The sequence below is a fragment of the Malurus melanocephalus genome, unplaced genomic scaffold (assembly GCF_030028575.1).
Source record: "Malurus melanocephalus ecotype Western Australia unplaced genomic scaffold, MMel_1.1 scaffold_103, whole genome shotgun sequence".
NCBI lineage: Eukaryota > Metazoa > Chordata > Aves > Passeriformes > Maluridae > Malurus > Malurus melanocephalus.
Window position 1 is genome coordinate 700,061 of NW_026623335.1, and position 15,186 is coordinate 715,246.

At 43.7% G+C, this 15,186-nt stretch overlaps 1 protein-coding gene across 5 annotated transcripts in view; it reads right to left on the minus strand.

The window, feature by feature from the left end:
- Nucleotides 1–461: 461 nt before the first annotated feature.
- The window catches only part of RREB1 (ras responsive element binding protein 1), a 121,603-nt gene continuing 106,878 nt past the window's right edge, over nucleotides 462–15,186 (minus strand). For 3 of the 5 annotated variants that reach the window (XM_057369124.1, XM_057369125.1, XM_057369126.1), the window contains 2 exons: nucleotides 6,276–7,019; nucleotides 462–4,164 (listed from right to left, as the gene is read on the minus strand). In XM_057369124.1, the coding sequence (XP_057225107.1) occupies nucleotides 3,659–4,164; nucleotides 6,276–7,019 (1,250 nt within the window). In that variant the 3' untranslated portion in view covers nucleotides 462–3,658. The remainder of the gene's footprint in view (nucleotides 4,165–6,275; nucleotides 7,020–15,186) is intronic. The other 2 variants (XM_057369128.1, XM_057369127.1) reach the window with 2 other exon arrangements.

Here is a 15,186-nt window from a genome sequence, read left to right on the forward strand (position 1 = left end):
TTTGTGGCCATAAACATTTATGCAAGAAGGAAAGTACACTGGCAAAATCCTACTTAATTTATACAAAAAGTGACTTGAACACTATTAATCACCACAGCACGTTGGGAGGATGCTCACMTATGTGACCATGGGGCTACAATTAATTAGAAAAGGAAAGAGAATCCCAACGCTGCCTTGCCAGAAAATCAGCACTTTTCTGCTGTCTTTGGTTGARGAACTGCACCATGAGAAAAACAGCGTTTCAAAGGGGCCTGGCTACCAGAAAACAGCGGTCAGAATGAACATGAGTTTTCAGAGTGCTGCAATCATCTCCAGCTCAAACTCAGATCAACCGAAGGAAGAGGAACAGTGATCCATTGGCACAGATCAGCTCCGGCTTGCAYGTTGTCCTCCAGCAGAGCTAAGTCTGAGAGCAAGTCACCACAAACCCACAAGAAGAGCCATGTCCATTTTGTAACCTATAATTTTTAAATATAACATTTTATTGCTTAGATGGTTTGATACAGAACAAGTTTTACTTTTTACTTTGAATTTGGAAGTACTGTACAACTGAAAAAAAGAGGAATAAAAGTACCAAAACAATGTGTGATTCTCTGTTCATGTGGCATAAACCAGTCTTGTACACAATTCATAGCAGCAGTTTAAGTTCCCTTTAGAAAAACATGAATTCTACACATTTATTACTGTTTCCTGCATGGGATGAAATCACTAGGATTAAACTTCCTTCGTGGAGAGAGAAGAGAGAGAAAGGAGACATATAGAGAGGAGAGAGAAGATGAATCATTCTGAAAATGGAATCAGACTGTCACATAGCCCCCTAAAGTTATTTCACAACAGCCTCAAACAAGGTTCTCTCTTTTTTTTTTCCTTTTTTTTTTTTTTGCGCTTTCACAGTCAAGTGCTTAATGTAGTGATTGAATTATCTCCATGTTAAGTCCATTGCAACTCAGGCAAAAGAATTTTAGAAGATTTTTTGTTTTCTTTTGTTTTTGTTTTTTTTTTTTTTTTTTGTAAAAGCCCTGAGAGAGGAAAAAAATAAAAAGATTCAAACGAAAATCATATAGAGACAAATTAGCTGAACATGCAAACTAAAGCCTAAGATTCACCCATAGTTTAAACATATTATAAATTTCACAGTTTAATATTGGGGGAGGAGGGGAAACAAAAAAAACCCCAACAACAGCAACAGTTCTCAGTCAAACTCAACTAATAAAAATGTCAATAAAATGTGGCAAGACCTTATACTCTACTAGGATATAGATAAAGGCTAAATAAAGCTTTAAATCAATAGTGATTATTGCTAGCAGATGTCCCGGCAGGCTGCTGGGAATTAATTACTTGCTACATTGTTCTGCAGCATATAGTTTAGTAATGGCTTCTCCCCCACAGTATTGCGCAGTTTAGTGTGGAGAGTTGCAAAAAAAATCAAAATAAAACAAAACAACCCCAAAATAAACAAAAAAAAATTACAAAAACCAAAAAATACCCCAAATAATAATAATAATTATTATTATAATTATAATAGTAATAACAATTTAAGGGATGCGTGAACTGGTTTTAATTAAGTAGAATGCACCTGGGTAGAGTTTCAAATGAATCATTGGTTGTGATTGATTTATCTATATCTGGCGTTAGCTTTGTTTCTGAACTGGTTCAAACATCCCTATTTAAAAATTAAAAAAAAAAAAAACAAACACAAAAAAATAGAAATCACATATACCTCAACCATTTTTTCTTATTCTATTTGCAAGAATATTACTCAAGAACATTTCTCTTCCTCTGAATTCTGGACAGTGAGATTTCAGTCTCCAGAAATTTTTCCGAGAATTTTTAATATATAGATATATATAGATATATATATTAGATAATATAGACTGGGTCTGAGGCCCACTTCCTCCATGTCTGGTGAGAGCAGGAAAAACAACTCTGCGGCGGGAAGGAGGGAGGGTCACAGTGCGGGCTGGGCTGGGGGGCTGCAGTGGTGGAATAGCACAGTGAGGCTCCGGCAATGCTATTATGGCTCTGTCTGTCCCAGAGGTCATGACTGAAGGACAATTAACAAACAACAACGACAACAACGACAAGGACAACAAAATGCTGGGCACTCCTAAAAATGCGCAGCTACAGTAGGATACATTTTGCTTAACCCCTTCAATATTGGTGGCTGGAGTGTCACCTGTTGCCGGCAACAGGAGCCATACGGAGAAATTCCAGGTGCCAGCATTAAAGGGGTTAAATTACTGATATGAAATTTAGACACACTCCTCAAGTCTTCAAGCATCAACCCCAAAATCTCAGGAAGAATTTCCTTTTCTTTTTTTTTTTCTTTTTTAAAATTAATTTTATTTATTTTTAACATGTCGTATATCTGTAGTTTTATTACCAGTAGTATTTTCTTGCTCTAGAACACGACAGAAGCAAGACGAGGGTAAGGCTCACATTTCTCTCTTGCTTTCTACTGGAAGACGGAATAACTTTGCTCTATGAGCGACGCGGGCTGTCACCGACGAGGCGGCAGCGAGGTCACCGTGGCACTCGCGGTGCCTCTCTCACGCACGCGGGGCCCGCTGGCCCCGTTGTCGCACACTTGTGCCCACACCCGCGCGCTCCCGCCACGAGGGACATGTGCCCCTGCACGGGGGGACGATACCTCGCCGGCCTCCACGGCACGCTCGGTCGGAGGAAGGGCTTCATGTAAAGTACAGTAGAAGAGCTGCAACAACAGGAGGAGGAGCTGGTGAAAGCGATGAGTCAAGAACACTCCGAGACGGGATCCAAGCTGCGCTACGCATCTCCGTGGGCAAATATTGCCCATTGGCTTCTGCTGACTGCAGAGACAAGCGAACTGATGGATTTATAAAATAATAATAAAATAATAATAATATACTGAAGCAAATCAAACATATGTAACAGCGGGTGCATAATTTCCATAGGTTACGTTGCTATGTAACTCTTCTCTGTATACACGCTCAGTCCGTGATGGCCAGAAAAACCCCTAGGATTTAGAAGACCACTTCTAATGCTGAAAAGTGGAAACAAGCATGAGGGTGAAATTCATTTGTGTTTCCTGCTTTTGGCTTGAACCACTTTGAACACCTTCAACTGCCACATTGTTCAGGCCTGGAACAGGCTTAATGCTCCACCATGTGGCAAATGCAAGAACATCTAATGAGARAAAAAACAATAAATCAATGTCTCCTCTGCATCTCCTCGGACTATTTCATATGAAATTCACATCATTTTTCTTCCAGTTATTGGCTATGGTATCCAAGGGCCTCCCACCCCACTGCCCCATTTCCAGCTCAGAGAACAAACACAGCGACTATCACAGATATACAAGAACAAGCTCACGCACACCAATACAAAAGGTAACATTAATGTTTAAATGAAAAAGGGTCCTCTCCAAATAATTCTTTAAAATATTAAAATCATTTTTGAAAAAATCTATAATACCAAAAGATCTAATAAAGTAGTAAGGCACTCAAATCAGTATATACTGTAGTCTCTTGCATTATTATACTGAAAGGCATATGGCACCACATCCAGTCTGCCATACTCTCCCCGTAGCTGTAAGGTCACTCTTCCAAAACCAGACTCCAGAAACCTTGCTCTGCTGGCTTCAGTTTGCCTGCTGGGACGGGTCCAACCTCCTAGCAAGTCATTCCACCCCCAAGAGCTGAGGCGCACTGTCTGCGGAGGCCAGGATGTGATTCATGGGAGATGGYGCGTTGTGTATCTCCAGCAAGTCTTGGATGAAACCTGAGGGCCTCTCGTGCTCGGAGCTGCCCCGCTGTTCCTGGTCTTTTGCCGTCTGTTTCTGCACGCTCTTGCTGGGCTCAGTGAGGCAGGTGCTGCTCCTCTCCTCTCCGCAGGGGGAATCCATGCCCATGCTGGCCAGGGGCTCATTTCGGCTCCCCACAAGGGATGAATGGCTAGCAACGCCCCCGGCAGAATCGCACTCGCTTTCGGAGATGGGGTTGGCGCCACTGTGGCTGGACTCATTCTCACTGTCTTCTCCACACCTCGACTGTGTCTCCTCCTTGTCACTCTCTTTCCCGTGGTTTCGGGCATTTTTGACTTTCTGGTGGATGCGCTGGTGACGGACCAGGCTGTGCTTCAGAGTGAAGGTCCGTTCGCAGGTTTGACACTTGTAAGGTCTTTCACCTGGAAGAGAATTACAACACAAAGTCACCAGTGAGGTCACACACGTCCCTCCCTCTTGTTTTAAGCAGCATAAAACACTCTGTACTTTGGAAATTCAGTACCTACATCAAACATCACATTTATGCAGGTTTTTTGTTTCTGTACTAACAAACCAGAYGATGGAGTGCAAGAAGGAATAGGGGTAAATCACCAATGACACAGATGAAGTATCCAAACTAARTGTCTTGAGATAGCTACAAGCTTGGCCAGGCCCTGCACTAAGGARTAAGGAAGACCATAAGCACCAGGTGCTCACTAGCATTCTGTCTAATTTAGTCAGCAGCTTTTTTGGAGAAAGTTTGCAGTTGATCTCTGGAGCTCAAAAGTCTTTGTGAAACCAGCTCACCATGTGGGCTCCCTGCTGCAGGTCAGCCCCAGACACATGTGGAGAGAGAGAATTCAGGAATTCATTGGAACACAAAGCAAACGCACCCCCACAGACAAAATTCCCCCAAAGTACTAACCACCMACAGTGCCTCAAGGTGCTGGTCTGCCCTGAAGAACCAAAGGTCCCACCCCAACCTGTCCACCCGTTCCAACTGTGCCTCTTACAGACTTTGAATGCTGCAATTCCATCAAGATACCATTGAGTCAATGAACATCAGAATGAGACAAGCACTAGGCAGGCAGAGGTTTCTTGCACACTTCAGTGTCTCCCAAATGTTCCTCTTCTGAGTAAACCAATCCCAAAACCTTGCAAGTATCTTTGAAAAACCTCACACATTAAAACTGAAGTATAAGCAATGTGCAACCTGGCAGCATTTTGCAAATAYGGCTGAACAAGTGGGAAGACGACAAGGTGGAGAGTTAACCCACAGCAATGGTCCAAAATCCTTAACTGAAAATACATTGATCTGACAGTGGGGGTAGATCGATCGTAGTTACATCTATTAAATTTGAAGAAAGCCCYGTGCCAGGTTCCCATTCCACGCCTATTCTGTTATAACATCCTTCAGTGTCAAGTAAGAAAGAAAAAAACATCCTGACAAYGCCCACATAAGCCAGCATTAAATCAAAACAATTAAAAAAGAGAGTATGGGGATGTCCATGGGCACACACCATTTGGGGGTAAAGCTCAGTACTTGAGATATTGGCCTTTTCCCAAAGCTTCTGCTTGTACGAAAACAGGCTTAAGAATAGGACCTGTCCCATTTCACTTGAGGTTCAATGCCAGAGGAAAGCGGGTCAGTTTTGCACTCAATATGTGAATATTTATGATTTAGAAGGGCTGAAGTCTAGTTCAGGCATCACTCTTTGGTGTAGTTTTCTAAAAATCACTGACAATTATAGCACAAATATTTTGTTAATGACAAAGATCTCATTTTCAGCAGAGAGCACCTTCAAAAGACACAAAATGTCAAAATGAACCAGTTTTCCCATGTCAGAGCACCTTGCTGGCAGGTAAAATACATAATTCATAAGGATAAAGGATTAATTCCTCTTTGAGCTGGCTCACAGCTTCATCTCTTTTGCAAGGTACTGCTGCAATCTGCCTATCACAAGCAATCCCACTGACGAGTCAAGCCACTKGAGCAAGCGTTTCACTACCTATGTTCCACCTTCCCTGCCCAAGTGCCCACAGGATCTTTGCCTTCCACCAAAGCAGCAGGTCACACACATCACCAGTACATTATCCATATTCAGCTCCGTTCATCAGACAAAACCAGGCTCTTTCTATCTCTCTCTAAACTTTCACTCAGAGGTKAAGTTTCATCATACACTGAGAAGTTTCTCCACTGCTGGTCAAAGTATTGGGAAGAGGTAAAGCCACTTGGTAAGAGGGGAATCAGAAGCTGCCCAGGAATCTCCACACCTGTCCTCAACTCTAAAGTCTGCAAGCAATCATGGGGAAAARCTGTTTGGGAGTTGAAGATAAGGCAATGGTGGCACTTCCTGCTCCCTCCATAGGCTTTTTATGTAGCATGGGGGACTGGGGCAGAGAAGACACCTGTAGGACTAAAAGCAGTGTCTCCAACCTAAGTGCCACCAGCAATTATGCCCCTCCAGAGCAGACACCTCAGTCTGGTGGGAGACCTGTTCATGGTCTGTTCTGCCCTCAAGCCTCCTCTTACCTGTATGAGACCGCATATGTCGCGTCAGATCTTGCAGAGACCAGAAACGCTTGTTGCACACAGTACAGACTTTCTTTCTTTTGTCTGCTTTTGCAGTACTCTTAGCCCCATCAGTCTTTGGTTTGTCATCACTGCTCTTCTCAGTGGACTTTCTCTCTGTGCCTTCCCCCTCAGAGATGCTTTCGCTCTCTTCATTCTCCTTTCCTGTTGCCTCAAAGTCCACAGGAGACTCCACTACCTTCAAGTCCAACGGAGACTCTTCCTGCTCAAGACCACAGTCCTGCATCGAGGGAGCTCCTGCATCATCCTGAATGCTTTTGCTTTCATCCTCACTGCTCCTTTCATCCTTTCTGTCCTCACGAATGTGGGCTTTTTTGTGACGGCTAAGAGTGCCAGCAAACTTGAAGGTTTTGCCACAAATGTCACAGGCATGTTTCCTTTCAGTCTGAGAACTGCTGCCTGCACTCTGGTCACTCTCTGCCAGCTTGAAGTCCATTAATTTGCTGGCAAAATTGAGGTCAAGACTTTTGTTACTTACAGAATCTTCCTCAGGGCCCTCTTCATATCCATCCACTTTTTCTTCAGCATCCTCTTCTGCCAGAAGGGAGTCAGCCTTCTGCTCCTCCTTGGGGCCACGCTCACTCTCTGGTAGCTCTGTCATTTCCTCTGACTGCTCCTTCCCTCTATAGGTCAGGTTCAAGACTTTGTTTCCTGTAGCTAGTGTCTCTGCATCAGCCTGGCTCTCTGCAAGGAAACAGAGAAACTTTCAGTGGGATGCTCTCCGATAATTCCCAACTACCAGTGGKGAGCCTGCACAGGGACCCAGGGGCATCGCTTGTGTTCAAGGGCCCCAGCATCTGTTTCTCCTGTCTGACCTAGGCTAGTAATTACAGCTGAAAAATCAGAACACCACAGAACCCAATTAAGAAGACAATACAAGACCTTTCACAAAATGSTTTTTTTTTTTCCAAAATAGACTCATAATCGCAGCAGCTTCTTGAAATAATTTTTAACATAAGCACTTTTAACCAGAGAACACAACATGCTGAGACACCAAAGAAGAGCTGAGATCACTATCACAAACAGACCATTCCAGAGACACACGGATGTATTACTAATAAACTCATGTATGAAAAACATGAACATAAGACTGAAATAATTAATGAAACATTAATCAAACTATTTTTTGTGTAGCAGGAAATGCTTTTCAAAGGAAATGCAAAGGCCTCATGCAACCAACTGGTACAATTAAATGTGAGCCGTTAGTGTAGACAATAACACAGAAACTGTCTTAAAAAGCTGCGTATACACCATCAAAGTAGAAGATGCAGAAGTTAGTTTGTCCAATCTGAGTCTCTGATACGCCACTTGGAATCAAAACATAAAGCCAAGGGGTAGTAACAGGCTTTGCTGTTTCACAGTTACCCCACAAGAAGGCAAAAATTACCTAAGATAATGGTAAGATACCTAAGATGTGGTCCTTAACGGTATCCTCTGCTTACTGACCTGTCTGCAGCATTAATGTTGCTGAAGATGTAACATATGTCCAACAAACTGAAACAGATAAGGTGCTTAAGGAGAACAGAGGGCTGGAGCTGTTTCCCTTCCAAGCTCTACATAAACAGTGCATTTGTAAATAGGAAATAAGCTAGACTGGCTCTGGAGGTCAAAGCTGCTGCTGATGCACAGCATGTAACTGCATCCCCAATGCCACTTCCCAGGAGTTGTTCCAGGACATGAACTTCACAAGCTGTGCTTTCTGAAAGCTGAAACTTTCCTTTAAGTCCTCTACCCCACCTCCTTCTTACTGACAGCATGCAGCAAAGGGAGCCCACAACCTAGCCAGCATTTCAACATTCATCTCCAGGCCCSAGAGCTGCTGAGTAACTACAGGGATTTAGAAATTCTGGAAGAGCAGTGCAAGTTCTCTGTTTGACACAGTACATGTGCTTGTCCCCAAATTGCCTAAATTTCCTATTACAGGCCTTTTTTTCCTAAGCAAGGAGTAAAAACAGAAGATAAGAAGATAGTTTTCAGGCACTTATTAGACTGAATGTAGTTTTGCAACATGACTTGCACTGACCCCATCTCCTCTCACCAGTGATAATCAATGGCCATTAAAGAAATGTCAAAGCGTAGCAGTGTTTCTGGTGATAGAGAATGATCACTTMATAGTGCACAATTCTTGATACACTTTTTCTTGGGGAAGTGTAAAGTAATCTCACCTTTTAATCAAAACAGATCTGTTTACATAGACAGTGGATTACACAAAGTTCATTCCTGTTCTAATTATCTGCCCGTTAAAACACGCAAGCAAGCCCTAATCTGTGCATAAGGCTACAGAATCTGAGGATGGGAACGTCTGAAAGCAGATGTGGGCTGCCCTGTCTCATCCCCTGCGAGGTCAGGAAATGCTCCCCTGACGGGATGTGTGTTTGGCCAAAGAAAGGCTGCCAGCACAGCACAGAGGGGGCTCATTAGAGAGAGGGGCAGGAAACCATGTGAGCTCTGTTAGGATGGAGATGAGTGAAGAGCACGAGGAAATCAAGATGGGAGAAAGCTCCTCTTAATCATACCCAGAGTTATTCTGTAACTCTTTAGTGACCAAACAGAAAACTGTGGATAAAGAGAGACTTTTTCCCTGTTTTTTCAACATGAAATATCAGAAGCTAAGTGAGTAAGGAAAATATCCATGAGGGGCACTCAAGGTAAGAGCAAGCCAAAACCAGTATRTCTTAAAACTCTAAATTCAGAAGCCCCAACTTTGATATATAACATCATATATCATGCATGATTTTCCAGTTTTTCCTTAACTTTTTCTTCTTCTGCTTCTAGTATTTCCAGAAATATATTATTTTTCTTACAGTGTACTAACTTTTCTGTGAATTGTACTTGAACTCTATCTCCTCAGTTTCTCTCCTGTGTGCCCTGGGYCCCTTCCCAACTGTTATACTGTTCTTGCATGCCTGGCATGCAACTACATTTTCCTGTACACAACAGAAAACACTACAAGGGATAGGTGGTCCCCAGTAAGTGGTGTACTGACACAGGCAAACAGATGAGGCTGACATCAAGAAAAACAAACTCCTAAGTTTAACAATGTGCCTTCACAATGGGCAAAGCCCACTTCAGACCCTGGGAACACGGATCTACACAGGCCTTCTCTTCTGAAGCTGGCCTGGCAACCCTGAAGGAACACATCCAACACTCAGGTAGTGACATAGCCCGGGACATGTTGACACGTGTTCGTGCTCAGGGGAGCGCTCTTCCTCCTCACCTGCACAAACCAGACCTGCCCTTTTCCTTGTCGAGAAGGAGTTTCACAGGCCCCTTAGGAAACTTCATAAGTAACTTTACTTCACGTAAAGCAGCAGTTCCTGACTAGCTGACTGCTCTCTGGTTATCCCCAACCTGTACRGTTGGTTCTGCAGCTGGTGAAAAAGTGAGCTGCTTCGCACAAATCATGGTTATCTGGTGAAGGGTGAKAATCAGCCCAGCTCTGCTTCCAATGAACTGGAACAGCAGCAGGGGAGCTGTGAAGGTGTGTGGTAAGCACAATGGCAGTGAAGACAATCTGGGGCAGGATTTCTCCTGCAGAGCAAGGGATGAATGCAAGGGTAGTCTTGCACTGGCAGTTGCTTCATCCACTCCAGTGGAGGTTAGGCCTGGCCTGCACTACGGTTTTCTTCTTGCTTACRTTCCCCTTGCAGCAACAGAAATTCTGCTGGCCACACAACTCCAGCAGGTTTGTATCTTACACAAGGAGAATTTTGACTGAGCCTTCAAATCTGAGGAAACATCCCTCCAGTGAGACTGAGCTTCTCTCAAATGGGTAATTCCCATCTCCAGAATTTGGCTGATTTATGTTGCAGAGCAGTCACTTGACTCCAGGCAGTGAGGGAAACAGGATGCACGGGAAAAGCCTGGTGTTTCTTTTGCCCCTTTCCCATCTTTCACCTACTAAGGCTGTAAAATGCTTTCCGGTCCATTTGTTATCTCACAGATATTTACACTTGGTGAATCAAGAGGATGAGTGGAGAAATCCACTTGTCAAGGCTCCCACCTACTGTTACTTCAACAACCATGGGAGCAGAAGATGTTACCTTGTCATCTTCAATCAGAGTTTGTGTCACTCCCCAAAATGAAGAGAAGAAGGTGACACTATTTGAAGATCTCAATTCTGAYAATGGAGTCAAAAAAAGATGCGCAGGATAAGGGAGAAAGAGAAGAGCAGCGAGGTAAGGAYATAGGGAAGAAGGCGACATTGAACAACCACCAGTAACCCAGTGGCTGCCTCGTCAGCTGCCGGGGAAAAAAAGAACTTCTCATGAGATATATTCATCAAAAAAAACTCATGGACYCCATCTGAGAATCCGAAAACTTTTCTGCTCGCATGAAAGAAACCACTATATAGATGTAGCCAAAATAATTTTTTCTATGAACTGTGGGAAGAAAAAACTCTTTTGCTGAAGTCTATTTACAAATCAAGTTCAGTCTTTGGTTAGCCCAGTCAGAAGATTATACTTAATCTTTTATTGGTGGCAAGAAAGAGAAAGAGAAGGGAACTGCTTTCCTACATATGCAAACACAATAATGAAGAGTGACACCAAATGCAAAAAAAATTTAGATAGAAGAGTAGATACAGATCAAGGTGGAGAGCTTGCAGGTTTGATTCTTTTTTCCTGTATTTTTTTTTCCTGGAACTATGGTAGAATAGAGAATAAAGCTTGAGATGCTACGACATTATTAGACAAAACAGGATATAAAGAAAAATATTTTGTTGCTAAAGCAAGTGTTTATTGACAAACATTCCTAACATCTCAAGAGAAGCATTAGAAAACCTATCGCATAAATAATCCTCAAAACTGGAGCAAACAGAGCACTGGAAATGGATATGGTGCAAGCAGTTGGCATTATCAGTCAGATGAGCTGATGATTTACTATTTTCCCTACATTAACTGAAATAACCCCAGCTTGTTTTATATTCTGCAATAGAAGCAGCCACCACTAGATGGTAGCAGTTCTAGTAAATTTGGGTGTCGGTTTTTTGGACCCACACACAATGTTTCTTCTACTTCCACCCACAAACTGGAGAACATCTTTTAAACGTGCAGAGTCAACTCGCAAAATATTGGGTGCTATCTTTGTCCATTTTTATTGTAAACATTGTAAATACTAAAATTCAGCCACCTTCATTACATCACCTGCAAACACAAAAGTTAAACATTTAATCAGCCCACAGTTGAGAAAGCTTCAGTTGTATCTCCATGCCTTGTGAAATGAAAATACCCAAGCTAGAAAAGGACTATTTACAGTAAGCAGAACTGAATATACCTGGGGAAAAAGAAGAAAACCTATTCTGGGAATAAAAACCACTTTTTGTCTTTAACACAAGGTATGATTACCCAGTACCTTCAACAGAGCAGCTGAAGTCACAAACAAAAGTTTTCAGGACTAGTTCTGACTGCACCTTCCATGGGAGAATCTCCACTGAAGGGAGCAAGGGGAATACCGATACTTTGAGCTTGTGGAGAATTGCACCATTCAGCAGAAAGCCAGTCTGATGCAGAGCTGACAATACAACCAGCAGGCTAAACTCCATCTCCTCAGTATCTTCATACAACAGCTCTAGCACTCGGGACCACCCTCAGCAGCAAATAACTCTTGGTTTACCCTGAGCTCTGGCTCTAGAGCAGCTGTTAAACTTTGCCTGACATTGAACATATTATTTCAAGCCCTTTGTCCTCTAAGAAGTACCCACAAATGTAGGTCAGAGGCACAGACAGCTACAAGAGTTTGGAAAAAGTCCCCCTCTATTTCCAGGGCTCACATGATTTCTGGAGGGATCACAGTGTGGCAGATATCTAGAGCAAAGATGAATTCTGCTAAATGCTAATCAGAAAATTCACTGTTGAGTATACTTACTTTGTAAATATTTGCCTAGTTAGCACAGAACAGTTGTGTTCAGCCCTCTCACGTTAGGGGCAAGTCTCTTTATGAAAGCGATCTTTCCTTAGCAAGTTCTCCTTCTCTATTATGTAAGATATAATCCCTTACCCCATTCCTATCCCACATCTCTGTMAACGGTATTTTGTTGCAAGAAGGGAGAATTCAGACAGCCCTAGGGAGTCAAAGGCAGGGCTGATTTTAACATGATGAAAGTGGGCAATTCATTAAGCTGCTCCACATTTTCCTTGTTGYATGCCTCTCTGCCAGGACATTTCTCCCCTGGTCTGACTGCAGTGAGTTGGGCAAAATGTCCTCAGTGTGCTTCAGGTGCTTTAGACCATTCCTCTCCTCTCCATGTAGTAAGGATATGTGCAAGTCCCATCACTTACACACAGCCTCCTCATCTCTGAATCATATTCAAAAGCACCATCCTGTTTTTGTTTTGGTTTAAAACAAGACCAAAAGAAATCCTCTATAAACTTCTTCCCAGCAACACTCTATAGAACTACACTTCCTGTCTTACACCTCATCCTAAAGTTTTGCTTCATTTATGGCTGACCAAACACCATCCAAGTATTCTCTCTTCATTCAAGGAAAGAGCCCTTTCCTTCTGGCATACAGTGAAATCTAGATGACTACTCACTTCCAAGGATGGCCMTCACAAGGACTCTGCATTTGAGCCCTGAGCATGCTGCTTACCCACCTTTTAAAGCCCGCACCAAAAGAAACCMCCCCATTTAAACTTACACAGTTTCRAATTCTTAATTTACTTCCACAGGTTTGGCAATCCCCTTTTCTTGGACAATGGAGGGAGACCACAGGTYCAAAGCTGTTGAATGATTCTGAACCGTGATTAACCACTGCTTGGTGAAGCCAGWTATAAATGCTAAGCTGTGCTGTAAAGTGCACGTGGTAACTATAACYGTGTGCACCATCGGATCTGGGCTCCCTCCTCGCTGCCTAAAGCTGCTATTTAGACACAAAGCACTGACAGCAAAGCCAATTTCAACAGCATCTATCCCAGTGCCTCCCAGAAGATGCTGCCAGCTCCACACCTCAGCTGCATCAATGTGCTCCTTTAGAGCTGTACTGCCAGCCAGATCCGGGAACTGATCTCRTGACTGCCAGTCCCTCCCCTTGCCCTTTAAATTTTTTGGGCAGCTGGGTCAGCTACAGCTGCAGGGATGAACAGTTGGGAACAGGTTGAGCCAGTACTGCCAATAAGTGCTTTGTGTTATCCAACCATGGCCCAAGGCTCTGTCTGCCGGGGTCAGGTCGAACCACTCTGACCAGCCTGGCGCCAGCTGCTGAGAACAACATCTCCCTTGCTTGCACCCAAGTCGTACCCACCCTACATGCTGCCCCAGCGCTCATCTGAGCGGCTTTAGAAATACTTTCGGAAATCCTTCCTCACCCCACTGAACAGCTGAGCTGCTTCAGGACCCCTCTGACTATAAAGAAAGTGTTCAATTGACTCAAGTAGGACATTTCAGTTTTATTTTGCTGTGAAAACTATCAGRGGTGAGCACTTTCAGAGCCATTTCTGCAGACTTTTGTTCTAGGAGGGGATCATGTCATAACATGACACGCTGTAGCCATCTGCTGTCTGCATAGGCAGGATGGGCCCACGTGACACCTCAGATACCGCTGAAGTTACAGGCTGYTAACATGGTAACAAGGCAACTTCGTCTCTTCATGATAGGCAAGATCAAATCGTGTCATAACAGGTCCCCAGCATGGAGGATTGCAATGCCAAACTAGTACTGAGACCTGTATTACCACATTTGAATCAGTGCAAGGCAACCTGCTGTATCAAAAGAAGAAAGGATGAGAGGGGCTGGCAAGACAGCAGCAGACTTTCCCAAATGAACTGGTGCATTGAGACGTAAGAAGAAAATCCTGTGCACACTGTGCAATCTGATCAGCAGCTACCTTGAGGTTGAGAGTAATAACTCATTTGTAATTTTAACTACCCTGAAACACAGAGCAAACTTCTTGTTGCTTTTAGATTTGTTACTTCAACAATTCTCCCATGAAACCAACTCAAACTGACACAAAGTGATGCTGTTCCGACAGAGGTGTGAATTAACTTTGAGSAACAGCTCTTGTAAAAGCAGTTTTCAGGCAAGGGATGTGCACCACCATTTGCTGAGCCTCCTTCTTGCACCCATCCCATTTGGTCAGCACTGTAAACCCTGAGTGCTCAGCCTTGGTTTCGTGAGCTGCTGGCCACTCACCTGCCTACAATGAAGCCTTCCATCATCTGACACCCAAACTCTTTCACTACTGTCAAGACAGAAGGGGCAGTATGATGGCAGGAGAGCTTCAATGCTGGTTAATACAAAGTAGAACAGTCTAAGCCTTGCCTATGTGATGCCCAGTATAGAGCTGGCAGGTTCATTCAGGCAGAAGGACTCAAAGCCATCACTGATGTCTCTCCAGGACCACTGCCTGGCCTGTAGCAGCAGCCAAATTAAAACCAGACTGAATCAGCAGGTTCAGAAAACCACTGGAGAGACCTGCAGACAGCAGCTCCATAAACAGGTAGCAGAGGGAGCAGGTAGGAATGTGCCTGGAACACACAACCCTAATGAGGGATGCTGAGGAGCTCGAAGAGCAGCAGGCTGGAGGAAGTGGCCGTGTCCACATGTTCACACTCAATAGCACATCCAACAGCAGTACCACTGCTCCAGCCTGGAAGGGCACATCTCACATCCCTATGCTTTGCTTGTGTGCAGCATTCAGCCTGACCAAATACAACTTGGCCTTGCTGTTCTGAGCTACATGTGCCACCCTGATATCCATTATCCTCTTCCTCACACTGTGGGATAAGCCTGCTTCTCCTCAGGCAGCAGCTGGCTACTCCAAGTTTGTTCAAATTCTGCTAGATTAGGTAGAAATGACACCACATTTTTGACAGGCAATAGGCTTCTGGCCTCACACAAGATCACTTGAGTATAAT